The following is a 27471-nucleotide window of genomic DNA, read 5'->3' on the forward strand; positions in this document are numbered from 1 at the left end:
AACCCCGCCTTCCTCCATGCCCCGGGAGGACACAGGGAGAGGTCATGCTCAGATCCCAGGGGGCGGGGTTTGCAGCTCCAGAGGTCGTAGTGGCTACCGAGCCCGAGGCTCCAGTGGCATTCTTGGCTGACGACGCTAGTGGATCCTTACATCACTCGCTGATACAAAGCGGGTAAGTGGGGAATGAAAGCAGTCTCTCCTGAGCCTCATTCGCCTGACATTATAGGGACTATGATGACAGATCATAAGCCACGCGAGCTTCTTTCCCGCGTCAGAAGGAACTGCATCTCTCTGTTCCCTTATAGGCCAAGGGAATGGCATTCGCAAACACGTGGAGGCTTGAAAAACAGCAGGGTGCATTTTCTGGGGCTGGCGAGTGCAGTGCGAGCTCTGATGCAGGAAGGTGATAATCTAAGGTGAACTCCCCCAAAGAGGCAGGAGCTGATTGCAATCTCCTTGAGTGCCTAAAGGGATCTAAGGGGCTCAATCCTCCAAGGAAAGGCGATAGGTAAAATAAATGATCAAGTGGAAACTAAGGTAGAGGCAGAGATGGAGAGAAGAGGGTGGGCTAGAATAGACATTTTGAAAGCAGAATCTAACAGTTTTACTTGAAGGGAAGTTACAGGTATTACACATTTGTTGCTTAGAAGCAGGTATCTTGTATTGCTTTATGTACACACCAAAAAATCTGTGATTGGAGTTTCTTTGGAAGATCTTCCTCTAGCCCATGCTTGTCCCTCATTCATTCAGGGATGACAGCTGTACTCAATTGTTTACTTTTTAGGGCCTCACCTGAGCCATATGGAAGTTCCCAGGCTAGGGGTCGAATCAGAACTGGGGCTCCTGGCCTATGCCACAGCCACATCAATGCCAGATTCCAGCCACATCTGCGACCCACACCACAGCTCATGGCACCATTGGATCCTTAACCCACTGAGCGATGCCAGGGGTTGAACCTGCATCCTCACGGATACTAGTTAGGCTCATAGCCTGCTGAGCCACAACAGGAACTCCCCAATTTTTAACTACTGAAATATTTTAATGTAGCATATGTTTTATTAACCAAATTTAGTGTTTGGTTTACCCTGGATTGGGTGATAGCTGGAAGCTGTGACTTTCAGCACTAACACCAGGATTGTCCTGGGCAAACCAGGCTGAGTCAGTCACTCGAAAATTGACCAACATGTGCTACTGTATTATAAAAAGACTGCATTACTAATAACTTTTTTTTTAAATGGCTGCACCGGTGATGGCTTACGGAATTTCCTGGGCCAGAGACTGAATCTGAGCCACAGGTGCAACCTAAGCCGCAGCTGTGACAAGGCCAGGTCCTTTAACCCACTTGCCCCTGGTGGGCTATCAAACCCTCGCCTCCACAGCAACCTGAACCACTGCAGTCAGGTTCTTAACCTACTGCACCACACCAAGAACTCCATTAATCAGTTTTTTTTAATGAGAGTAGTAATGAGTATATTCATTTTAAAGTGAGGATAAAACAAGGTGGAACAAGGAGCTAATCATCACTTTAACACTGAATGATTCCATCTGGGCCAGATTTCCTTGTCTTTCTGTCTTGTTAGGGTCGCACCCTCAGCATATAGAGCTTCCCAGGCGAGGGGTCGAATTGGAGCTGTAGCTGCCGGCCTACACCACAGCGACATCAACGCCAGATCCGAGCCACGTCTGCGACCTACACCACAGCTAGTGGCAATGCTGGATCCTTAACCCACTGAGTGAGGCCAGGGATCGAACCCGCAACCTCATGGTTCCTAGTCAGATTCGTTTCCACTGTGCCACAATGGGAACTCCTATATCTTCCTTTTATATATATCTTTCAGAGTAATGAAGGGATACCACTGACGTATGTCTTCAGTCTTCATAATTTTGGTTCTTTTCTGTGAACCAAAGAAAGTACCACACAGTGGTGGTCAATATGGACTCAACAGCCATCACATTCATTTCTTCCAGATATCAGAGGAAAGCCCCAGGAGGAGCACTGTTTACTATAGCACCCTAACCGGCAAGCAAATTGGGTATTTTAAACTATGGTCTTTAACTGAATAAATATTCATTAAATGATTACATTTTACTGTGTTGAGGAGGTGTGTTTTTGTTTGTTTGTTTGTTTTTTTGGTCATGCCTGGGAGCAAACCTGCATTACAGCAGTGACAAGGTGAGGTCCTTTAACTGCTGAGCAACCAGGGAACTCTGAGATGGTGTTATTTATAATAGGAGCTTGGTTGAAGAATGAGTCTTTCAGAGCCGACTCTAAACAAAGTCGATCACCCAAACATCCAAATGGAGGAGCATCCCCTCAGTCAGCTCCTACCTCCAGTCACCAGCCTGTGCCTGACCTCTGAACTGCCTCTGAAGAGGGCGAGGGCAGTGGCACAGGTGGTATCCTGTACATATGGGCAGGCCCACTTCCCTCTCTTCCACCTTAGTGCTGTCTAAACCCTCCTGGTAGTCTTCCCTTTGCAGGGAAGGAAATTCAGTCCCTTTCCCCCCCCCCCCCTTTTTTTTTGTCTTTTCTAGGGTCACATCCATGGCATATGGAAGTTCCCAGGCTGGGGGTTGAATCAGAGCTATAGCTGCCAGCCTATGCCACAGCCACAGCAATGCCAGATCCACCTTTGTCAGCAACCTACATCACAGTTCACAGCAACTCTGGATCCTTAACCCACTGAGTGAGCCCAGGGATCAAAACCGCGTCCTTATGGATACTAGTCAGGTTTGTAATCCGCTGAGCCACAGAGGGAACTCCAGGTAAGTTACTTTTTATTTTTATTTTTTTAATTTGTTATTGGCCACACCCACGGCGTGTGGAAGTTCCCAGGCCAGGGATCAAACCTGTACTGCAGTTGTGACCTGCCCCACAATAGCAACCCTAGCCCCTGAAGTGACAACGCCTGATCCTTAACCTGCTGCACCACAAGGGCACTCCCTACGTCAGTTACTTTTTAACCACAATTTTGGAGGAACAAATGAGGTAATATTTTTCTTCAAAACAATTTTGTCTTAAATAGCTGTGTCAGAGGACGGTTGATGGAAGTGAATGAAGACATTCTCCATAAGCCATCTATTCTTCAAGAGAAGGTAAAGGGGACTGGAGCAGTCTGATGCCAGCCACATACTTTCTGTCTGATTCCTTGTCATTTGACAGTATTAAATATTCTGTCTCCCCTCCAGCCGTCCACCGAAGGCTACATTGCAGTCGTGTTGCCCAAATTTGAAGAAAGTAAAAGCGTAACAGAAGGGTTACTGACGCAACAACAATATGAAGAAGTCTTGGCCAGTCGCGCCAATGCCACATCAGCTACAGCGTGAGGACTGAGGTGCAGTAAAAAGCAACAGGCCTTCTCTCCTCGCCTGCCGGCCAGTCAGTGCCCTAAGGAAGCAGCAGCGTAGCTGAAGCCTGCTTCCCGCCCAGCCATCCGCAGGGAGGCCTGATCTCAGCACTCGACCTAGTTTCCCTCTTCGTCTCACATAACAGGCCTGGAATCTGTTTGTCTTCACCCTCCCAGATCTGCCTGCCCAGGTGCTCCCTCTGCTCTTCTTTTGTTTTTCTCTAACAACTGGCAAGTGAGAGGCGTTTTTCCCATTAAAAACCAACAAACAAAGCACTTTGAGGAAACTCTGAAAGACATCGAAGTTAGCATAATTTACCCATCATCCTGTAACCCATTCTTAGTAAATACTACGTTTTGACCTAATTCTGTTTAAATGTTATGGCATGGTTAATGTTTTGGCCTCAGTTTTCCATCACTTTGAAGTTACAAAACAACAGCTAGCCTTTTCTTCCCAGTCTGCTTCAGTGTGACACCACTAAAGGCATCTGGTGCCACCCCTTTTGCCCCAACTCCTCCCCCTTAGGTTGCTGGGAAGCAGCAGGGTGTGGAGTGGGCCGTCCCTGTTCCTTGTGGGTTGGCCTTCACCTCTCCAACAGTGTGGCACTGTGACTTCTGAATGAGGGGCACGGGAAAAGGCTTTGTAAAGAGCAAAGGGCTTTGCTGACATATGGAAGTTTCACACTGCAGCGTGAAGTAATGTGTGCATTTGTGGACACTCAGTCTCTCACTCGAGTTACAGGGTAACCAGCTAAGAAGTTACTGAGCAGTTACTGTAGTTCAAAGACACAGATGCCTTTGAACAGAACAAAAGCTTTCACATCATTTAAACAAACCAACCAACCTACGAATGTATGATTTTAAATTATATACTTATTTACATTGAATTTCAAATAAAAAGGACTTCAAAAATTGCTATTTTTCTTTAAGGGCTGTCACATACATATATAAAAACACCTTTGGTTTTAAATAAAACTATTATCTTTGACGTGTAAATTCTTTTGGTTCTCCATCATTTTATGGTGTTGAAGTATAAGTTAATCCCTTCCCCACCCCCATTTTCTTTTAAATAAGAGAATATTCTTTTTCTGGTATGTAAATTATTTTGTAAATAAAATTTTTAAATTAATCTTCATTCACAAGAAAACCCCTTTTAACTTAAGTGCCAGTATGACTGTACTCTGAGGATATGCGCCAGTCATGATATAAATGTTCTATAAATTATAATGCTAATTATAAGGTTTCTGTAGACATCTACTTTGTGCTATGAGCTGCAAGGATAAGCACCCCAGCAAATCCCCACATCATGTAGCACAAATGATTCCCAAAGAAATTACAAAACAAAGCTACTAAAGATAATACAAGAATTATATATCTATTTTGCATATAACATTACCTCACATCATTCTCCCATTATTTTCATTATAATTTAAAAGAGTATTTTAGTTTCAGGGAATAAAAATCATGTTTGATGATTTTTATAAAGGTCATAACCAAGCTAGGTGCATCCCAGTTTCTCCCCAAAATCTATAGTAAATTCACTTTTCCTTTAATAACAGTAACTAGCTAACTGGTGGTTCTTTAGGACCTTAGATTACTGATTATGACGGCTGACCCAGATAATGATCAGCAGACAAGCTTATGGAACTACTGCCATTTGGCAACTGACATGTCCTGTTAGACTTTGAAATCAATTTCGAAGCACTGGGATAGAAAGGAAAAAAAAAAAAAGCAAATTTTTTTTTTTTTTGTCTTTTTAGGGTCACGTGTGTGGCATATGGAGGTTCCCAGGCTAAGGGTAGAATCAGAGATGTAGCTACCAGCCTACACCACAGCCACAGCAATGTGGGATCTGAGCTTTGTCTGCAGCCTACACCACAGCTCACAAAAATGCTGGATCCTTAACCCACTGAGGGTGCCAGGGATCGAACCTGCGTCTTCATGGATACTAGTCAAGTTTGTTACCACTGAGCCACAAACAAACAAAAAAAAGCAAAGTTAACCATACAGCATCAAAGCATAACTTATAAACAGATTCTTAGTTAAAACCCATCCTACACAAAAGGTTTAAACCCTAAAATTAAGAAGACTAAAGTTGTTTATTTTATAATGAACATTCCAAAGGCACATAAATAAAATGTATCCTTACTCAGAATTTATTTTAAACAGCTTAATTCAACTATTTTCTGTCTTCTATGCCATCAATCACTACTGAGAAGTTCAAAAACTACTTTTTAAACCTGTAGAATAGGCTTGGGATTCCAGTTAATATTCAAGGCAGACAGGCCAGCTATGCTAGAAGGAGAACTAAAACCATCTCCTGGTGAATTCCTCCAGGATTCCAGGCAGTGAGCCCCATGACCCTGCTGTTAGGAAGGGGAGGGACATGCGTCACACAGACTGCCTGTGCTCTGTGCAACACTTACTAGAGGACACACGTGTGCTCCAGGCTGGAGGATCACTGTCAGAGGGACAGCAGACCCAGTGAGACTCAGTGAACAGAGGGATTAAAAAAGAGTCTCCGGGTGTAAGGAAAACCCTGCATCCCTCAGGCTACTGTGTATCTTCTGCTGCAATGAGTGTCCTAGATGATAAGCTTAAATAAAAAACATAGGACGTTAGGGTAAAATACGCCCATGGTGTTCTTTGCATTAAACTGTCAATAAGTCAGTTAGGATATCTGGTTTGACTTTAAAGAACATTATTCGTGGCAATGCCCCCCCCCACCTTTTTTATTTTTGCTGTTTAGGGCCACAACCAAGAATTATGAAGTTCCCAGGCTAGGGGTCGAATCAGAGCTGTGGCTGCCAGCCTAGGTGATAGTCACAGCAACTTGGGACCTGAGCCTCACTGGCAGCCTACATTATAGTTCACGACAATGCCAGATCCTTAACCCCACTGAGGGGACCAGGGATGGAACCTACGTTCTCATGAATACTAGTCAGGTTCATTACCGCAATGGGAACTCCCCAATGTCCCATTTTAAAATCACAGTGCAATTAGAAATATAGCAACTACCATGGCATTTATTAGTTTTCAGAAAGCATCACAATCAGTTACAGAAAATGTGATCAGAAAATAAAGCATGATTTGTTTGTTTTCTTTAAGAAGTTGTTGAATTTCTGAAATATAAAGGGTCATTGGCTTTCTAAAAATGTCAGCTTTGCCACGTGGTGTTCCAGAGATCTGACCTCAAAAGCTTCTCAGGTTTTATTATCCAAAGAATCTATCTGTAACTGAGACTCATCTGTTGTTCTCCATCTGAAGCTGAAAAGAATTAAGACAATTAGTTTCTGCTCTGCGTTTAAAATAAAAATTGCAAAATCAAATAGTGTCTATTTTCTTTTGCATTTTCCTTTAAACTATTTTTTTTTTCAATGTGCATTTAAGAGAGCGAAATTATCTCACCTTCTTCAGCAGTTTATAGCAAAGTGAGAGAAGCTGGACCAATATAGCCATCATGGATCTTGTCTTTGTAATACACTTATCAACCTATAGTGACAGAAAGCAAGCAAATCAAATTCTCACAAGGGGGCCTTCAAAAGACTTTATTTAGTTTTCAAATGGTAAAACCTGAGCCCCCAGAACACAGAAGCAGGGACTGCCGCCTGAATCTCCCACCAAATTCATGGACCCCCAGGAAGAGTAGATGGAAAATCAGTGTGTTCTATTTCAGACTGTTTAGGGGCTCCTCAAAGGGCACAAAATAGTAGCAGTGAGCCTCCTACTCTGCAATTCCTTGCACTCTACTTTGCTGCATTCACACTCTCTAGGACAAACAGCAGAGGGGTGGGTGTCCTAGTCAGTCAGGTGATGATGCTGGGACTGAAGGGTAGCTGCTCAGTGCTATGGAATCAGTCATGTCCCAAAATGAATTTATTTGGTGAACCTACGGCTCCCTGGAGTCAGTTATAACTGCACGTGACAGGAGTTCCCGTTGTGGCGAAGTGGTTAACGAATCCGACTGGGAACCATGAGGCTGAAGGTTCGATCCCTGGCCTTGTTCAGTGGGTTAAGGATCTGGCGTTGCCCTGAGCTGTGGTGTGGGTTGCAGACACGGCTCGGATCCCACGTTGCTGTGGCTCTGGCATAGGCCAGTGGCTATGGCTCCAATTAGACCCCTAGCCTGGGAACCTCCATGTGCCGTGGGAGAGGCCCAAGAAATGGCAAAAAAAGTGCCGTGGGAGAGGCCTAAGAAATGGCAAAAAAAAGACAAAAAACAAAACAAAAACAAAAAATTGCACATGACAAATGGTTCTTGCAATCAAGGCAGGAAATATGGAAATAATTATTTTTCTGTGGGTATTTATACTTTTTTTTTTTTTGGTCTTTTTTCTATTTCTTGGTCTTGGGCCGCTCCCGCAGCATATGGAGATTCCCAGGCTAGGGGTCCAATCGGAGCTGTAGCCACCGGCCTACACCAGAGCCACAGCAACGCGGGATCCGAGCCACGTCTGCAACCTACACCACAGCTCACGGCAACGCCGGATCGTTAACCCACTGAGCAAGGGCAGGGATAGAACCCGCAACCTCATGGTTCCTAGTTGGATTCGTTAACCACTGCGCCACGACGGGAACTCCTATTTATACTTTTTTGAAGAAAAAGGGGCAGGGCGCTAACTAATAAAAAAAGGTTAAGTGTGCAAGTTCCTCAAGTGCCTTCTGAAAAACCCACCCTCCCTTTTACCTTTAGAAACACTTGATTCTGCAGAGATGTCTTGGTTATTGTCTGGAGCTGGTGGCATAGAGGAACAAGCTTGTTTATTTCCACAAGAAGCATAAGCTTATCGTCATCTTTCAGCTGAAAGGTAAATAAGAAAATTATAACAACTCCAATGAAACTCCATCTTTTAAACCTTAACTGCCTTTATACCCTACTAATGCACCCTCAGAGTGGGTATTTATGACATGCCCACCACACCAGGCAGGGATACGTGCATTACCTGTTTGGAGAACGCTTGCACACTTGAAGCAAGCTTCAAACCCTCCTCAGCAAAAACCTGGTAGAAAGGAAAAACATCACTGCTTTAGGTGTGTGTCTTCTAGACAGCTCGTAAGAAGTACACTCATGGCTAATTCTCATAGAGAATTTTAAAACTAAAACCTAAACATGAAAGCCTGTCATGAAACTCCTGAGGATTTTTGTTGTACCCAGGAAAACACAAGAGTTAACTGCATCCAGAGGGAAATTTCCGAGCCCTGATGCAGAATCAGTCCCTGTAGAAGTTCCTCCACGCCTGGACACCTCCGGTTACTGTGGAGGATCACGCAGACATGATACTTAGCCATAAAAATGATGTCTGGGCTTTTGGATGGATCTGAAGCTCATCTCATAATATCCTCAATTATAAAAGGGAGATGAATCTTAGAACATGGGGTCAGTAGGGTCAGATGAGGTCAAAAGCGTTTCTGCTTTCAGCTCAGCAAGATAGAATTTGTCACCCATACACATTCTGCATCCAGCCATTGGAGGGGACCAATCCAGACTGTTTATTCCCTCTTCACCATACATTTTACAATTGAGTGAGGAGAACAGGAGGATGGGAGAGAATACAGAAAACTAAGGTTGGACAGGTAAGACAGGAATAGTCAGGAAGATTACTTTTAAATGGTCCACAGAATCTGCTACAGTGAGAGCTACTAGGGCCGCAAAAGGATGGAGATTTAGCTTAAGGTGGCAGCGGTTAGAACGACAAGAAGAGGGCCATGGCCCCACCCCCAACGCCACACCCCCACAGCAGACGTTCCCAGGCCAGGGACTGAACCTGCACCCGAGCTGTAACGGGAGCCACAGCAGTGATAATGCCAGATTCTTAACCCACTGAGCCATGAGGGAACTCCAAGAACAGGGCACATTTGAGCGTGATTTGTGCAGAAAAATAACAGATCTTGCTAATAAATCAGACAAATAACATGAAGAAGAAGGAGGCAATAATTTTAGGGTTAACTTGAACCCTCTTTCCAACAGCCTTGCTGTCACTAGATAAAGTGGCCTCGAGGTCAAGGAGTCCTTGCATCCTTCCCTGTCCTTTAAGGGGAAACCAATGTGTTTTACACCTGCCTTCAAACCAAAACAGAGTGACTCCCTCACCCACATGCTCCTCATTTTTCACATCACCACTTTCTACTCTACACAGCGTCTCTTCTTCTCTAGCCTACAAACCCCTGGGGACAAGGCCCATGTCTCAGAGTATATCCAGGTTTTAAAACCTCCTTAAGGCTGACAATTCCCAAATCTCTCTCCCATTCTCGACCGCTCCTGACACCACTCCTGAACATCCTGGTTGAGCAAAACCAAATGCTTGATTTCCACCCTCTAAATCCCTCTGTTCCCTCTCTCAGTAAGTGGCACTGCCATTTACCCTGTTGGTCAAGCCAAAAATCTTTTAAATTTTTTTTCATGGCCGCAACCATGGCATGTGGGTGTTCCCAGGCCAGAGACTGAACTCACACCACGGCAGCAACCCAAGGCGCTGCAGTGACAATGCTGGGTGTTTAACCCACTGCACCACAAGGGAACGCCCCAAAATCGTTTGTTTTATTTTTTTTATGGCCACACCTGTGCCATATGGAGGTTCCTAGGTCAGTGACCGAATGGGAGCAGCAGCTGTAGCAATGCAGGATACTTAACCTACTGCATCACAGCAGGAACTCCCCACAAACCTTTTAAAACAGAAGTCCCAGGAGTTCCCTGATGGCTCAGCAGGTTAAGGATCCAGTGTTGTCACTGTCGTGGCTCTGGTTACAGCTGTGGCACAGATTTGATCCCTGGCCCGGGAACTTCTGCATGCCATGGGCAAGACCAAAAAAAGTTACAAAACATAAGTCAGGTCTGTGAAAGGCCTCTGCTCCTCAAAATACTTGAGGGATTTGAGGGTTGTCCATCGTACTTGAAAAAAAAGTCAAGGTTCTTCCCACGGCTACAGGGACCTCATATGCTGTCACCTCCCTTCTGGCTCACTCCATTCCATCCATGCTTGCCTCCTTGTTGTTCTTCAGACACCTCCAGCCTCCCCCGGCACCTCGGGGCCTTGGCACTTTTCTGCCTGCCTGGAATCTTCTACCTCAAGGTATCCACCTGGCTCATTCTCAACACTCTACTCAAACGTTACCCCCTTAAAGAGGTCTTTTCTGACCACCCCTCTGTCACCTCCCTTCTTATCCTACATGATTTTATCTCTAAGAACCTACATATGGGCATTTTATGCGTCATTTTCCACTGTCTATCTGCCCCACTAGAATATCAGCCCCATGGGGTAGGGGCTTCCTTCTGTTCTCTTTTCTCCACAGAGCTCTTATCCCCGGAGTCTGACACCCAGAACAAACTCAATGAATATTTGGTGACGATGTCACGTAGACAACTCAGCAGACATTGGTGCAATGAATAAGCTACCACAGGAAGAAGCGGATTAGTGGGTCTTTTGCAGTGAAACACCCCCTATGGTGTGGTGTGGCTTGGAAGGATATGGATCAAACTGAACAAGATGAATCCATAATGGTTTTTTTTTTGCGGGGGGGGCACCCACGGCATGGCATATGAAGGTTCCCAGGCTAGCGGTTGAATTGGAGCTGTAACTGCTGGCCTACGCCACAGCCACAGCCACATCCACGCTGGATCTGAGCCATGTCTGCGACCTACACCACAGCTCACGGCAACGCCGGATCCTTAACCCACTGAGCAAGTCCAGGGATCGAACCCACAACCTCATAGTTCCTAATTGGATTCGTTTCTGCTGTGCCACGGCAGGAACTCCTGAATCCATAATTTATTCCAACTTTTTTTTTTTAAGGGAAATAGCTCTCTTATACTCAACTTTACAGAAGATTCCAAATGAGATACTTACTGTAATTCTTCTGAATCTGTTGAAAATCACCCTAACTGAAATCTCTTTTCAAAGAGGCTCAGGTAAAAACACATGGGAATGCCAAAGGAAACTAAACACAGGTGATAAAGTGATAGAAATCCCAATTTTCTCCTGCTATATAACACTGGGAACTATATCTAGTCACTTACGATGGAGCATGATAATGTGAGAAAAGAATGTATGTATGTATATGTGACTGGCCACCTTGCTGTACAGTAGAAAATTGACAGAACACTGTAAACCAGTTATGATGGAAAAAATAAAAATCATTCAAAAAATAAATAAATTTATTTATTATAAATAAAAAAGGGAAGAAAAAAAAAAAAGAAATGCCAACTTTCAAATGCAAGAATGCCCTTGGTGCTAGAGAGGCAGAGAGACTAACATGAGGGTCAGGGGAAATCAGAAAGGAAAGTTGGAACCCACTCTCCTATCTAAGCCCCCAGGTAAGGGAGTAACTAGAGCTGGGCCTGTGTGGAGTTTCGTGAGACACACGGGGCAGAGGGTGAGTGTTAGTACATCTGTCTCTCCCTGAAGGCCCTAAACCATCAGGAATATGGACACAAACAAGGAACTCACATGTACGGAGAACCTGTAATGGGGTCAAGCCCATGACAGCTGCTTTCTTATGTGTTACCTCATTTAATCAATATCATTCATCCAATAATGTAGAGGCCAAAACGCTTTGCTAGCATTTAGGAGATGACAAGAGACATGCATCTCCTCACAGGATACTTGCACCTACTTGTGAAAACCTAAAACTTAATACTGCATCTATTGACTATCAAAGCCCATTCTACTGTATCCCTGTAACATGTAAGTTTTTTTCAATAAGATAACCAAAGAAGCGCCACAAAATGCTACTGTAAGCCCTCTACTTTTCTACCATTCTTTATGGCACACGTGTGCACAGGTAAACACACAAATGTGATATAGTAAATCCTTTAGAAAACTAGGTATTAACAACATTTAGTCCAGAATTAAAGTATGAGCATAATACGGCAATAAAACATACCTCTAGCTGATGAATCAAATCCTGGGAAGTTTTCAGTGGCCCCTCTCCCCTGAAATAAAATGAATCATTAAGGAGGTAAGAAAAAGTTATTGCCTGGAAATTGATTTTATATTAATATTTTGGAGCATTTTGTGTATTAACAGATCCCAACTTTTGAAGAACGATATTGAGTAGACTACTAATAGTATGACTTTTTTTTTTGTCTTTTGTCTTTTTAGGGTCACACCTGTGGCATATGGAGGTTCCCAAGCTAGGGGTCGAATCGGAGCTACAGCTGCTGGCCTATGCCACAGCCACAGCCACACATGATCCGAGTGGTGTCTGAGACCTACACCACAGCTCACAGCAATGCTGGATCCTTAACCCACTGAGTGAGGCCAGGGATCAAACCCGCAACCTCATGGTTCCTAGTCCGATTCATTTCCGCTGCACCACCATGGGAACTCCTATTATGACTATTTTTAAAGCAACTTTAATATTTATTATTTCTTAAGGCATTTTAAAATTTTCATCTAAACATTATATATGTTAATTTTATAATGTAAAGAAACAAAATTGACAAGTTATGTGTAAATTTCATTTTTACTTTTAACCTTTTTCATTGTGCTTCATAAGTTAAATATATGAGATCTGATAATGTCTTAACTAAAAGGCCTTTGTTCCATAATGGAAAAAAGATTAGACCCCAAATCAGGAAATTCGCATTTTTTGCTTCTATTTGCAACTCTGGTAAGCATTCAGCCATTTTTGATGAAGTATGTCATTTAAGTTTCAATCCTGAGTCTATAATATAATCATAATAATATTTGTGCTACCACTCTCATCAGAAGACTAGGGAATATCACATTGAAAACACCAAGAAGAATTAAGAATCTCACAAAGGAGAAGTAAATTACTACAAAGAGCAACAGAATGCATTGAGAAGAGCAGCTGCGTAGGCAGGAATCAGACCTGAAATCTAGTAGCTACCAGCTCTGCCCCTGGTAGCTATAAAATGTGAACAACATATTTTTATTCCCTGATAAACTATTGTTAGGATCAAATGAAATTATGAAATAGAAACCACTTTATAAACTATAAGGCACTGGTAAGTATGAAATATTTTAAAGCTATAACACACTAGAAAACCTAAAATATATAAATTATAAAGAAATAGGAGTAATCGTATGTAAATTATAAAGAAATTATATAAATTCTGAAGACAATTGTAATGCAGCCTTTCATGCTTCCTACCTAGTCTCTGTGGGATGCCTGTCATCCCTTACCACAATTCTTTTTTTTTTTTTTTGCTTTTTAGGGCTGAACCCATGGCACATGGAGGTTCCCAGGCTAGGGGTCAAATCAGAGCTACAGCTGCTGGCCTACACCAGAGCCACAGCAACGCCAGATCCTCAACCCACTGAGCAAGGCCAGGGATGGAACCCACATCCTCAAGCGTTCGTTAACTGCTGAGCCATGAAGGGAACACCCCCTTACCACTATTCTGACTCAGAAACAAAGAATGCTGACCATCTAATCCTGAAATATTCTAAAATAAGGAGCAAGAAATAAAAGGAGCAGTCAAAAACAAAAAATTTCACTGATGAATCCTTTATTTGGGAAGATTTTATATACCAAACTACAATATAAATTGCTAAGACAACCTTAAACAAAAGCCTAAAGCAAAGCTATAAAAAAATTGCCCAAGAAGGAGTTCTCATTGTGGCTCAGTGGGTTAAGACCCCGAAAATTTCAGTGAGGATGCAGGTTCGATCCCTGGCCTTGCTCAAGGGATTAAGGATCCAGCATTGCTGCAAGCTGTGGCCTAGGTTACAGAAGTGGCTTGGGTCTGGTGTGGCTGTGGCCTGCAGCAGCAGCTCCAATTCGACCCCTAGCCTGGGACTTTCCATATGGTGCAGATGTGGCCGTAAGAAGAAAAAAAAAAAAAAATTGCCCAGGAAAACTGCAAAACTGGATACTGTGAGGGCAAACAGATGAGTCTTAGAAAGAAGGAATTCGATGAGGCTGGGAAACCATAGTCTTAAGGGAAAACAGAAAAGAATCGTTTGGGGAAAAACAGGTATACTGACAGGGTGGGAAGAGAACAAAGCCAGCTTGAGATTCTGCTACAATTGTCTTACTTGCCAAAACGGCACAAGGTGTTATCCACTACAGAAAATCTGTTTGCTTTGCCCGAACTTCAGTGGTTCCTGTCCAATAACCACGTTACTGTGATAAGAAGCCCCACCGCACAGGGCGTTAGTTATCTCTTCTCCTCATAATGCAGCCTTTTCGGTCTTTTTAGTGACTCTGAGAAAAACAATTGGACTTGATACCTCTTTTTCCTTGTTCTCTTGGTAGTAAAGGTGCTTTTGGGAGATGCTTGGTCTTCCAAGTTTTAAGAGAGACATTCGGCCCCTATGGGCAAGATTTCTTTTCATTCCGTCCTTTTTTTTTTTTTTTTTGGTTTTTTTAAGGGGTTGCTCCTGTGGCATATGTAGATTCCCAGACTAGGGGTCTAATCGGAGCTGTAGCTGCCAGCCTACGCCAGAGCCACAGCAACTCGGGATCCGAGCCGCATCTGCAACCTATACCACAGCTCACAGCACCGCCAGATCCTTAACCTACTGAGCGAGGCCAGGGATCAAACCTGCAACCTCATGGCTCCTAGTCAGATTCAAGTTTCTGTCTGCTGCGCCATGACAGGAACGTCTCATGCTATCTTTTTTTAAGCCTGGAAGTTCCCAGGCCAAGGATCAAACCTGAGCCACAGTAGTGACAACACCAAACCTGCTAGGCCACCAGGGAACTCCAAGATTTCTTAATTCCAGGGATTGTTTTTAAAAACCTACTTGCCTGTGCCATAAACCACATTATTCAGTATCAGCATTATCAATGTAAATGTTACTGGCCCCTATCTGCCTATTCTTTTTTGCTTATTTTTTATTTTTCTCAGAACTTGGGTGGGGAAGGGGGGCTATTTATTTTCATTTATTGAGCCCCAAGCCCTATGCAGTTGTAGAGATCCCAATTACTTCAACTGAGCTTCAGACCAAACAGATTACATTCCGGAATACTAAAACAACATGCAGGTGTGAACCATTGCTGGTTATACTTTCAAAATCAAAATGAATAGGAGAGGAGTTCTCTTGTGGTGCAGCAGGATAAATATCCAACACTGTCACAGCAGCAGCTCAGGTTGCTGCTGTGATGCGGGTTCAATCCCTGGCCTGGGAACTCCACGGCTCTATTCTTTGATCTGTGCCTAATCAGTCACTGTGTACAAATTTAAAAGGCATGTTTCCTAACCTTACTGAGCTGGCTGGGAGAGACATTGATACATGAGAATGAAACAGCACAATGCAAAATCATTTCAAAATTATGGAAGGAATGGGACACCAGCTTAGAAAAGGATCTCTTATAAATCTAAATCCTAGTTAAATAAATGTCTTGTTGCATTCATTTAGCTGTTATAAGAACTACTTATAGTCTTTTTAGCATACATTTGAAACTGACTTTAACCTGTCAATGATGTAACATGGTACTTTTTCTTTACACCAAATAGCATTAAATTCATATTATTTTATTTTTTGCTTTTTAGAGCCACACCCTTGGGATACGGAAGTTCCCAGGCTAGGGGAAAACTGGAGCTACGGCTGCCAGCCAGCCTGCGCCACCTCCACAGCAATGCCAGATCCAAGCCACATCTGTGACCTACACTACAGCTCACAGCAATGCTGGATCCTTAACCCACTGAGTGGGGCCAGGGATCAAACCTGCATCCTCATGGATACTAGCTGGGTTTGTTAAGAATATATTTTTCAAAGAAACGTTGCTATTGGTAGTGGTTTCTACCAGTAAGTAAGCATCTGTGGGTGAGCCTGAGCCACAATAGGAACTATCCAGACACTTTTCCTTTGTACCAGATATCATTACATTCATTTTAAAAGATCAAAACATAACCACATTTACCTGGTAAATAAATACAGAGAATAGGCCATGCTGGACATGTTCCGTCCATATCGAACAATCTCATTCTCCTGATCCTCCCACTTCTCAATCTCACAATTGGCATCAGACGTGAGCAAGCCCACCTTGAGTCCAACCTTTGCTACCCTGGCTTGCTCCTACAAAACACACATTTTAGTCACAACAATGAAGTCACTGTAAAAGGAAGACTAGAAGTAAGACTATTACATGGAAAAAGGTCTTACCTCAGAGTCAGGCTTGTCTGGCTTTACTGATTTAAGGTTTGCATTATTCTTCTGTGACAATAAAAAGATTGGGGCATTTTAAAAAGCAGTACAATTAATTGTGAGGAAATGCAATAGTAACAAAAAGCATAGCAAGTACCTGTAATAAAATTTTAATTTAAAAATTTTCAAGAGTTCCTGTTGTGGTTCAGCAGAAACGAATCCGACTAGCAACCACGAGGTTGTGGGTTTGATCCCTGGACTTGCTCAGTGGGTTAAGGATCCGGTGTTGCCATGAGCTGTGGGGTAGGTCGAAGATGCAGCTTGGATCCCAAGTTGCTGTGGCTGTGGCGTAGGTTGGCAGTTGTAGCTCTATTCAACCCCTAGCCTGGGAACTTTTATTTTTGTCTTTTGTCTTTTTAGGGCCACAGCCATGGCATATGGAGGTTCCCAAGCTAGGGGTCAAATTGGAGCTATAGCTGCTGGCCTATGCCACAGCAACATGGGATCCGAGCCGTGTCTGAGACCTACACCACAGCTGATGGCAACACCCGATCCTCAACCCACTAAGCGAGGCCAGGGATCGAACCTGCAACCTCATGGTTCCTAGTCAGATTCGTTTCCACTGCGCCAAGACAAGAACTCCCTAGCCTGGGATCTTTCATATGCTGTGGATGTGGCCCTAAAAAGCTAAATAAATAAATAAATAAATAAATAAATAAATAAATAAAGCCAAAAAAAAAATCTATGCACAACGGATAATCAGCCCTCTGTATCTGCAGTATCTGTGGTTCCACATCTGTGGATTCAACCAATTCCACAGCATACCACGTACTACTGAAAAAAAAAAAAATCCACACATAAGTGGACCCCAAGCTTAAACATATGTTGTTCAAGGGTCAAATATAATTGGAAAGACTCTATTAACATGTGAGTTGTGCTTAGAACAAGTAGTTAGTGAGAAATCTGGAGCTGGGGAAAGCAGATCTGTGCCCTAAGAAACACTTAAAGACTATCTGCAGTCTTCTCATAGTCCAATTATTATACCCTGAAACGTCCCTAGCCCCTCTGTTGAATTATTCCTTAAGAAAAGATGTAATAAGATTAACTGTTATATGTAGCCTTCAAAATGTTCCTAGTTAGGACTCTGGAATTCAATTCCTTTAACCAGTCTGCCCTTTGGAGGGCTCCATTTTAGCACTCTAGTTTCATTGACATCTGGATTCCTAATTCTATGTCCCAGGTTATATAAGAGATTATATTTAGGGTTTAGATTTAATATTTGAACCAGCATGTTTGATGGCCCCTATTTTTGAAAGAGCACATTTGTTCTTATGTAGGCTCCTTGGAACTCAGAATATATGCCCTCCAGGGGAGGTGAAAACACTATACACTAGTTAGGGTCCAGGCTCACCCACAGATGCTTACTTACTGGTAGAAACCCCTACCAATAGCAACGTTTCTTTGAAAAATATATTCTTAAGTTCTCTACAGATGGCAGCCCCAGTTGGGCATTCCTCTCATTCTGAGATCTGGTGGGGTCTCCCCTAGTTGGGGCAGGAGTTCCAGAACAGCTGGGCTAATAGAGATCAAGGGGCCAGGAGCTGCAGAGAGCCATTTATTTTTCAAAGGAAACATTTTTTTAAACCACACACAGAGAATATATCCATACATATGTATACAAATTATAAATTATGATAAAACATGTGTTTGTTTAGCTTAGGAAGATACCTTAGCAAGCTGAGGTACTCCTGCTGGCTTGTGCTAAACCCAGAGTCCTGGTACACTGTTGGAGGATTTGGCTCAATGGCTTCAGTCAGCATGTATAATATTAAGGCGGTAAATTTATCAGAAAATAAAGACCCTGGAAAGCTATTGCAATTGACGACAAATTTTATCTATGAGTTAGTTTTCAAGGAAAAAAAGGATGTATAATAGATTCCAGAGAAGACCAAATTCTTAGAAGACAAAAAAGAAGGAATAAATATGAGAGAAATCTGTTCTTTATATGTATGTCAGGAAGAGGAGAGACAACTAAAAAATAATTTCTAGACTACAGACATAACAAATCACAAGTCAGCCTTTCTCTCCCATTCTGTTAGGCACAATGGAGAAACACTGACTGTACCTCTTGTAAAGAATGGCTGTTAATGGCTGAGGAGAGAAAAGGTTCTTGTTGCGAGGGGGTTTCGTGGGGAAGTCTTGTAATGAAATCATTAGAGTGGTTGAAATCATTAGAGAGCTACTTTCAGCATGGATATGGGTGCCTTATATGTGTGCCAGGAAATTCAGCTTGAAAACTGAGCACTGTTCACTCCAGGTCTCAGGGAGTGAGTAAAACATGAAAAAAAGAAAGAAAGAAAGAAAGAAAGAAAAGGATACCTTCGAGGCATGTGTACTTCTCCATTGTTTCCCTCACTATTATCATGACTTATTACTTCTGCCACCATTTTCACTGCAGAACAGGACAGCCTCAACTTTTTTCTTTTGTTCTATCCCATAGTTTATATTTGCTCATTTAACAGAGCCCTTCTGAGATTTTTTAATGCTGTTGACTATAGAAGAAATGGGAGGAGGTAAAGGATAGAAAATAACTCCAGGGAGTCGCTACACACACACACACACACACACACACACACAGGCTGCCTCATAGGTTCATTTGAAAAGAGATGATCAATGATCTCTTTGGCTCCTCCTGTCGCATCATCTGCATCTTCTTCCTTTGTCCAGTTTTTATTATTTTTATTTTTACAAATTATTATATTAAAGTATTTAATGAAGACTGAAAAGATTTGCCTGAAAACATACAGAATCCATCTTAATAATGTAACCAAGTTTGCCATCTAGTGGGCACTATTCTGCAATGCAGTCCGTTTCAGCTGTCTAAGCTAAAACATGTCAAGTCTCTACATATATGTAGCATGGCATGTTTTCATCATGGTAGAAAGCATTAAGAAAGTTTTTAGTTTGCATAAAATGGTTCCAACACAACCTTGTGAATTAGCACCAAGATACAAGGAACAAAAAGACCACTAACTTCTTATTAACCATAAAATCTATTGCCTATTCTCTTAACTGCCCAAACCCACCACAAATAACCAGACTATGGGCTCCATCTAGATTGCTACTCAGAATGACAATCCTGAACAGTCGGGATTTAATATCCCAGCTTTGTTTTTGTAATGTCAATCAGAGGAGATTGGGGGGAGTAACAAAAGGCAACAAAAGCATAATTTAAATTCTGAATAAAAACAAAACTCCTCTACTTACCATTGGCTTTGGAAGTGAAAGGTAGCCATACTTCTCTCCTATAAATAACACATATAACTTGAAACACATTTTCCATTGTTCAATTTAAATTAAAAAATACTATTAAATAGCAACATCAGGACATTAGTTTTGAAATTTTCCTCTATTAATTACATGTAACTGAAAAACAAAATTGTAATTTGGTTGGTGAACATGAAGACTGTCAACAATCGTATGTCTAACGCATCTATGTTGGCCACTCTCTATCTACCTCAGCATAACGGCGAAAAGGCAAACTATCTCACTGACAGTTACTTATATTTATCAGTGGCTTCATTCACAGTGAATTCTCTTAGCGGCCTGCCTCTAATGAAACCAGATTCTCCTTTTATCGCTACCAGTTGTCAGCTTTGGCTTCCTTTTCTGCAAGTACCAGACGAAATCATTCACAGCTAACCTCATAACATATTCTCCTGGTCGGGAAAGATGAAAACGCTGGAGTAAAGATAGGAGGATGAAATAAAGCAAATAACCATCTTCTGGCTGATAACTAACACATGGCAGGAAGCACAATAACTATGGAAAGGAAGGAGATGTGTAAACCCACTTCATCCCTGCACTTTCATTTTTCCAGCTTCTGGATCACATATAAAGTCAGGTTACAGTGGAGGATGGGATAAGAATAAAAGATATGATTTGAACAGTAATTGCCTCTTAAGTTCAATGAAAGGAAGTATGTTCAGCTATAATAATAGTAGGTGGAACCGTGATATTACTGATACTCAACCACTTTGAAATACAAAAATAGTAATTTCTTTTTTTTTTTTTTTTTGTCTGCATCTGGAGCAGATAGGAGTTGCCAGGCCAGAGACTGAAGCCGCACCACAGCAGTCACCCAAAGCACTGCAATAACAAGGCCAGATCTTTAACCTGCTGAGCCACAAGGGAACTCCCCCAAACAGTAATTTCATATGGTTCCACTGGCGAAAGTAGTATAGTATAAGAGCATTAGGAGGTTCCTGTCATGGCACAGAGGAAACGAATCTAACCAGGAACTATGAGGTGGTAGGTTAGATCCCTGGCCTCGCTCAGTGGGTTAAGGATCCAGCATTGCCATGAGCTGTGGTTTAGGTTGAAGATGTGGCTCGGATTCCACGTTGCTGTGGCTGTGGTGTAGGCTAGTGGCTAAAGCTCTGATTAGACCCCTAGCTTGGGAACCTCCATATGCCACAGGCATGGCCCTAAAAAGCGAAAAAATAAAAATAAATAAAGAGCATTCATTAAAAGGCTTCCTTTCTTAGAGAATGGCTTTTTTCTTCTTTTGGTCTTTTTTTTTTTTTTTTTTTTTTGCTTTTTAGGGCTGCACCCAAGGCATATGGACATTCCCAGGCTAGGGGTCCAATCGGAGCTACAGCTGCTGCCCTACACCACAGCCACCACAATGCCAGATCCGAGCCTTGTCTATGATCTACACCACAGCTCACAGCAATACTGGATTCTTAACCCACTGAGCGAGGCCAGGGATTGAACCTGCAACCTCATGGTTACTAGTTGGGTTTGTTAACCACTGAGCCATGATAGTAACTTCTTTTTTTTTTTTGAATGACTATTACATGAACAGGGTGAACTTGCTCACAACATATTTAAAGTTTCATAAAGAACTGTGCTGTTGGAGTTCCCGTCATGGCACAGTGGTTAACGAAGCCGACCATGAGGTTGCGGGTTCAATCCCTGGCCTCGCTCAGAGGGTTAAGGATCCGGCGTTGCTGTGAGCTGTGGTGTAGGTTGCAGACACGGCTCGGATTCCGTGTTGCCATGGCTGTGGTGCAGGCCGGCAGCTACAGTTCCGATTAGACCCCTAGCCTGGGAATCTCCATATGCCGCAGATGCGGCCCCAGAAAAGACAAAAATAAAAATAAAAAAAGAACTGTGCTGTTGAATATGGAGTCCACCAGCCAATGTGACTATTAAGCAGTTGAAACAGGCCAGTTTGAATTGAGATGTATTCTAAGTATAAAATATGCATTAAATTTTGAAGACTTAATGTAAAGAATAAAATGTAAAATAACTCATTGGTAATTTTTAAATATTGGCCACAAACTGAAATAATATTTTAGATACCCTGAGTTAAATTAAAAATATTAAAATGAATTTCATCTGTTTCTTTTAAAATTTTCCTTGGGCCTCTGAGAAAGTTCTAACTTCCATATGTGGCTTGCATTATATTTCTATTGGACAGTGTTGATCCAGAGGACAAACTGTCATTAAGAGTCAGCTAATAGTGGAGTTCCCATTGTGGTGCAGTGGAAAGGAATCTGACTATGAACTGTGAGGTTGCGGGTTTAATCCTTGGTCTCACTCAGTGGGTTAAGAATCTGGCATTGCCATGAGCTGTGGTGTGGGTCATAGATGTGTCTTGGATCTGACGTGGCTGTGGCTGTGGTTTAGGCCGGCAGCTGTAGCTCCGACTGGACCCCTAGCCTGGGAACCTCGATATGCTGTGAGTGTGGCCCTAAAAAAGCAAAAAAAAAAAAAAAGACTCAGCTAATGGCAGTTGGGAAGAGTTTTTTGTTTTTTTTTTCACAAGTATTTAAGTTATATTTATTGCCCACGCACTTTATAAAATGAGAAAAGGGCTGCTGGAAGAAACTTGAAAGAGACTTTAGAAATTTCGACAAAACAAACAAAAAAGCCTCGAATTTCTAGATATAGAAACTGCATAGTATTTCAAAATAAAAATAGATAAACATATCCATAACATATCCAAGAACCAAATCATATCCTGTAAATAAAAAACCTCACAGCAGTAAATTCTATGTCAGAGAAGAGTTTGATGATTCAAATCATTTCTTTGTCATGTCAGAATTGCAAGGGTATTTTTTTATTAATAGTTTTCTGTTCTCAAGATCATGAGAGAACAACACAACTTAAAGGGAAAGAGGTCAATTCCATGCCCCGTCTCAGCCCTAAAGTTTCTTATTTATCAGTGAGACGATTAACAAAGATGGTCTCCAAGTCACTCAGAATCTCAAAGTTCACCATCTCTCAATTCAAAGTCTGACTCCTGCCTACAATATTCCTAAAAAGTGGTCTTAATAAGCTATAGAAGAGGGACTCTTAATGACAGTTTGTCCTCCGGATCAGCACTGTCCAACAGAACTATACTTGGGTATAGTTGGCTTAGGTGAGCAAGCCTGTATTACCTACCACAGTGATACTCAGAGTGCCCATCATCCTGAAACGGTCACATTTATAGTCAAGGGAATTTAAAAGAAAAAAAGCCAACTGTTTCAACTCTTATTTCTCCAAGATGCAACAGAGTTAGATAAACCAGAAGGTGAGGGGGAATGAATGCTATGAAAAGAGAGCCTTTATATAATTTGGTTTATTGCCATAAACATTTCCCAATTTTTGGAGTTCCCATCGTGGCTCAGTGGTACAGACCAGACTGGTATCCATGAGGACACGGGTTCCATTCCCTGGTCTTGCTCAGTGGGTTAAGGATCTGGTGTTGCCGTGGTGTAGGTTGCAGATGCGGCTCGGATCCCATGTTGCTGTGGCTGTGGCATAGGCTGGTAGCTGTAGCTCTGATTCAGCCCCTGGCCTGGGAACCTCCATGTGCCCTGGGTACAGCCCTGAAAAGACAATGGACAAAAAAAAAAAATTTCCCCAAATATTAACCATCTAGCAGTTCCAAGCCCTGTGGCCCTCTTATAGGTAGTTCTTTGTTTTGCTCTATTTTTGTTCTTTTTTGGGGGAGGGGGGCTGTACCTATGGCATTTGCAAGTTCCCAGGCCAAGGATTGAACCCATGCCACAGCAGTAACACCAGCAGCTGCAGTGACAACACCAGACCCTTAAGCCGCTAGACCACAAGACAATACCTGCTCTCTATTCCCATACTTTGGTTGTGAAATAGAGTTTTAACTAAAGAACAACCCCCCTGCTCCTTGGCTAAGAAGGCAGCTGCAAGCCTTTCCAGCTATGCTCAGTCACTATACCACCCTTCTTGTAATAATGTAACAACTGTGTGCCCTATGTCCAAGCCAGCAGCCCTGCTAATCAGGTACCCAGCATTGCTTATCAGTTCTGCTTCTGTAATCTTGCTTGCTCAGTTTCTTAGGGAGGAACACTGTCTGCTTGGGGATGGGGGAGGTCCGGGATGCTTACATGGAAAAATCAAGACCTTGTAGTGTATAAAAGTTACTGAGAACAAAGACCTGGTGCTCAGACTCTGGAGGTGACTCCTCTGAGCCCGGACCGGTGCTGAATAAACCTTGCTTTTCCATATCTCTGAGTGCTGTTTGTCTCCTTCCACTGCCATGGTTTTTGCGGTTTCCGCAACAGTTGGACTCAGAACAGTTTCCAAATGGAGGATAATTGCAAAACTGATCCATTTTTCAGATAGTTTTCCCCCAAATATTATGCAGCTAAACTTGATTCTCTCTCCCCCAGTTTTTATATAACTCAAGTAATAATTTCTTAAGTTGATAAAAATACCAAAAATGATGAATCTGTGTCATTTTATCATTAATTGTCTAGAGGTTTTTTTTCCCAGACATGTCTAATTATTACCATTGATTCTAAGCAGAGCAAGAATATATTGAATCAATTATGTTTGGCTGTCAAATTAAAGAGGAAGCATAAATAAATAATTTCTATCTGATGAAAGCATGCTATAAACATTAGAAGCAATTGGAAAAATATATTTGGTACAGATTTTCATACATAGAATTGCTTTGGAAGCACTGTCGTCACAGGAGTATCCTAAGTTCAGTACTCCATAAATCCTTTGTTTAAACAACACGCTTGTTCCATCTTTACTTGGAGTTTACAGCTCCAGATGTATTTGGTCCATAATTACGTTCAAAAGGATTTCTCATAACAACCTAACTGCTATCCATTTTCCATATCCAAAGCTTTTCTGCGTCTCTACAAAATAAAGTTAATCCTCCAAGGACAGGAAAGAAAGCCTTATTATTTCACTGAAGATGTGTTAGAGTATTCCTTATTAGAAGTTCTTATAATTAGGAGTTCCCGTCGTGGCTCAGTGGTTAACCAATCTGATTAGGAACCATGGGGTTGCGGGTTTGATCTCTGGCCTCAGTGGGTTAAGGATCCGGCATTGCCGCGAGCTGTGGTGTAGGTTGCAGACATGGCTCGGATCCCGAGTTGCTGTGGCTCTGGTGTAGGCCAGCGGCTACAGCTCCAATTAGACCCCTAGCCTGGGAACCTCCACATGCTGCGGGAGCAGCCCAAGAAGTGGCAAAAAAGACCAAAAAAAAAAAAAAGTTCTTATAATTAGCTTTTTTGGTACTGGAAAGGGCTTTACATGGCATGGTCAGTCAGAAAACAGTTATGTTCCCTGACCCACTTAAAATTAATCCCTCATCACTGAAGGATGGTAGATTATTAGCTAACCTCAGGGGGAGGACTGGGGTATTTTAGAATTTGGATTAGACCAAACACAGCTGTTGTCCTTAAAGCCTCCATTACCTCTACATTCAATTAATCTTCAAATCCTACAAATATTTCCTGTAAAATTCTTTTTTTTTTTTTTTTTGCTTTTTAGGGCTGCACTGGCATCATGTAGAAGTTCCCAGGCTAGGGGCTGAATTGGAGATGCCGCTGCTGGCCTACACCAGAGCCACAGCAACGTGGGATCTGAGCCACATCTGCCACATACACCACAGCTCTCAGCAATGCTGGATCCCCAAACCGATGAGTGAGGCCAGGGATCGAACCTGCATTCTCATGGATACTAGTCGGATTCGTTTCTGCTCTGCAACAACGGAAACTCCATGAAAATGCTTTTAAAATCAGTCTTCTTCTTTTCTACTATCATGCCCCAGCATCACTTGTTTGGATGAATCACTCTTGTTTCCAGCTCATACATCCCCCCATTAAGCTCATATTTATGTACAAGCATGTTTCTCTTCCTTTTCATCCCATTTCAGTGAGCAGCAACCCATGCATCCAATCTGCCAAGTGATAAGAGGGGAGCAGAGCTGTGGAACTGAGCCACTGGCACATCCCCATATACTGAAGCTTAGTCAGATTGACCTCAAAGATGGTTCAAATAGGACAAAGGAAATTCAGCTTCCTTACATAAGGGATAGAATCTACAAGCTAAGAGAGGAAAGCTTCTTTTCGATATTTATTTGTTTAAAATAATCTCAAATTCTAAATGTTGATATACACTCATCACTAAGGGAACATGGAGTCTTTTTGATCTGGTCCCTTTTTAATACAAAGACCATGGCTTCCCTGGAGGTTTGGGTAAGAAGGCATAATTTTTGTTGTTTTTTGCTTTTTAGGATTGTACCCAGGTATAGGGAAGTTCCCAGGCTAGGGGTTGAATCTGAGCTGTAACTGTGGGCCTATACTACAGCCACAGCAACGTCAGATCCGAGCTGCGTCTGCCACCACCACCACAGCTCACAGCAACGCCAGATCCTTAACCCACTTAGTGAGGCCAGGGATCAAACCCACATCCTCATGGGTACTAGTTGGATTCCTTTCTGCTGTGCCACAGTGGGAACTCTAGGAAGGCATAACTGGATGAAGGCAGAAAAGCCGGAAGACAACAACTGATTTTCCAGTTCTTGAAACAATCCCAGGAGGCCCTATTGTGAAAGCTGAGGGTCTCAGAGTAAGGAGACAATGACCTAACTCTCAGACGGACTTCAAGTACGAGACCACTACAGGCTCTTTTTCATTGCTTAGCATGTTCTTTGATGTTTATTTGGTTGGCTAACTGATACAAAAGTCAAGATATGCAGAGCAGAACTAAGGTGGCTCAAATACAGCAAAGGCTGTAATAACAGTTATGAGTTATACAAAGAGTAGCAAAGAAAAATAAGAATTGGAAGAATACACTCTGTACAGAAAGCAGTGGGCAGGTGCAAGGTAACAGGCAGGCTTGTCATAGTAACCAGGCAGAATAGGAAGAGCAACGCTGTGACACTGGACTCAGTCTAGTCAACAATAGCTAACAAAATCCAGAGTTGGACTTATTTGCGGGAAAAAGCTGTTCTTATGAGATTCCTGATCATAGTCAGAGGGGGAAAAAAGGCAAGAAATCAAGCAACTCTATCTCAATTAACCCCATTTCTCAATGAACCCCAGACCTGAGACCCCTGGCATCTGCGACCTATACCACAGTTCACAGCAATGCCAGATCCTTAACCCAGTGATCAAGGCCAGGGATCAAACCTGCATCCTCATGGATACTAGTCAGGTTCCTTACTGCTGAGCCGCAATGGGAACTCTATCACAGAAATCTTAAAATGTAGGAGAATAGTAAGCATTCATTACACTTCACCAAGTATGTTCTATTTACAAAGTCTACCATTCCCCGACTTTTAAGCAAATTGGCAATTATCCTAAATGGGTATTTAAAAAAAAAATGAAATGTTTAAATGTTCATATTTAGTAGAAATAAATATGTAATTTGATGTTATGATTTTAAATGACATTTTAATTAAAAAAACAAGCATGCTTGACGTAACAGACACCATTAGAAAGAAAAAAATATAACACATAACTATGAATAACTAGACACACACTACAATGGGAAATAAATAAAACTCCCAGTTGATATTAAAATAAAAAGTAAAAATTATACCTTCTGCACATTGTATGGTGCTATTCTACATGCTATAGAAATACCAATGAACTTACCCACCAAAGGAAATATTCCAAGATTGGGCAGTCATCAAGGAAAGAGATTCCATCCAAGTGGAAGGAAAGCAATTCGAAAATCAAATAACTACATTCATTTCATTATGAAGTTAGTAGAATTAATCAGAGAATTACCGTATT

General features: G+C 42.2%; 2 protein-coding genes across 2 annotated transcripts in view; one reads left to right on the forward strand and one right to left on the reverse strand.

Moving 5' to 3' along the window:
- The first annotated feature begins 4 nt into the window (after positions 1-4).
- Positions 5-4217, forward strand: LOC125120222 (protein Abitram-like). The gene is made up of 3 exons (XM_047768110.1): positions 5-172; positions 3027-3096; positions 3190-4217. Exons 1-3 carry the CDS (start codon positions 45-47, stop codon positions 3325-3327), a joined length of 336 nt encoding a protein of 111 aa, XP_047624066.1. The 5' UTR covers positions 5-44; the 3' UTR covers positions 3328-4217.
- Positions 4218-6353: 2136 nt separating this feature from the next.
- The window catches only part of CTNNAL1 (catenin alpha like 1), a 73093-nt gene continuing 51975 nt past the window's right edge, over positions 6354-27471 (reverse strand). The window contains exons 12-19 of the mRNA XM_047768111.1: positions 19670-19707; positions 16421-16471; positions 16179-16333; positions 12228-12276; positions 8291-8347; positions 8035-8148; positions 6756-6839; positions 6354-6614 (exon numbers count right to left, since the gene is read on the reverse strand). Of these exons, the coding sequence (XP_047624067.1) occupies positions 6591-6614; positions 6756-6839; positions 8035-8148; positions 8291-8347; positions 12228-12276; positions 16179-16333; positions 16421-16471; positions 19670-19707 (572 nt within the window). The 3' untranslated portion in view covers positions 6354-6590. The remainder of the gene's footprint in view (positions 6615-6755; positions 6840-8034; positions 8149-8290; positions 8348-12227; positions 12277-16178; positions 16334-16420; positions 16472-19669; positions 19708-27471) is intronic.

Source organism: Phacochoerus africanus, chromosome 2 (assembly GCF_016906955.1).
Source record: "Phacochoerus africanus isolate WHEZ1 chromosome 2, ROS_Pafr_v1, whole genome shotgun sequence".
Classification (NCBI taxonomy): Eukaryota; Metazoa; Chordata; class Mammalia; order Artiodactyla; family Suidae; genus Phacochoerus; species Phacochoerus africanus.

What these genes read in the sequence shown, in the direction of transcription:
- LOC125120222 (XM_047768110.1), top strand. Translation starts at nt 45, where the DNA reads ATGCTCAGATCCCAGGGGGCGGGGTTTGCAGCTCCAGAGGTCGTAGTG. An exon ending in CACTCGCTGATACAAAGCGG is followed by an intron (nt 173 to 3,026) that starts GTAAGTGGGGAA and finishes TGTCTTAAATAG; the next exon opens with CTGTGTCAGAGGACGGTTGA. An exon ending in CATCTATTCTTCAAGAGAAG is followed by an intron (nt 3,097 to 3,189) that starts GTAAAGGGGACT and finishes TCTCCCCTCCAG; the next exon opens with CCGTCCACCGAAGGCTACAT.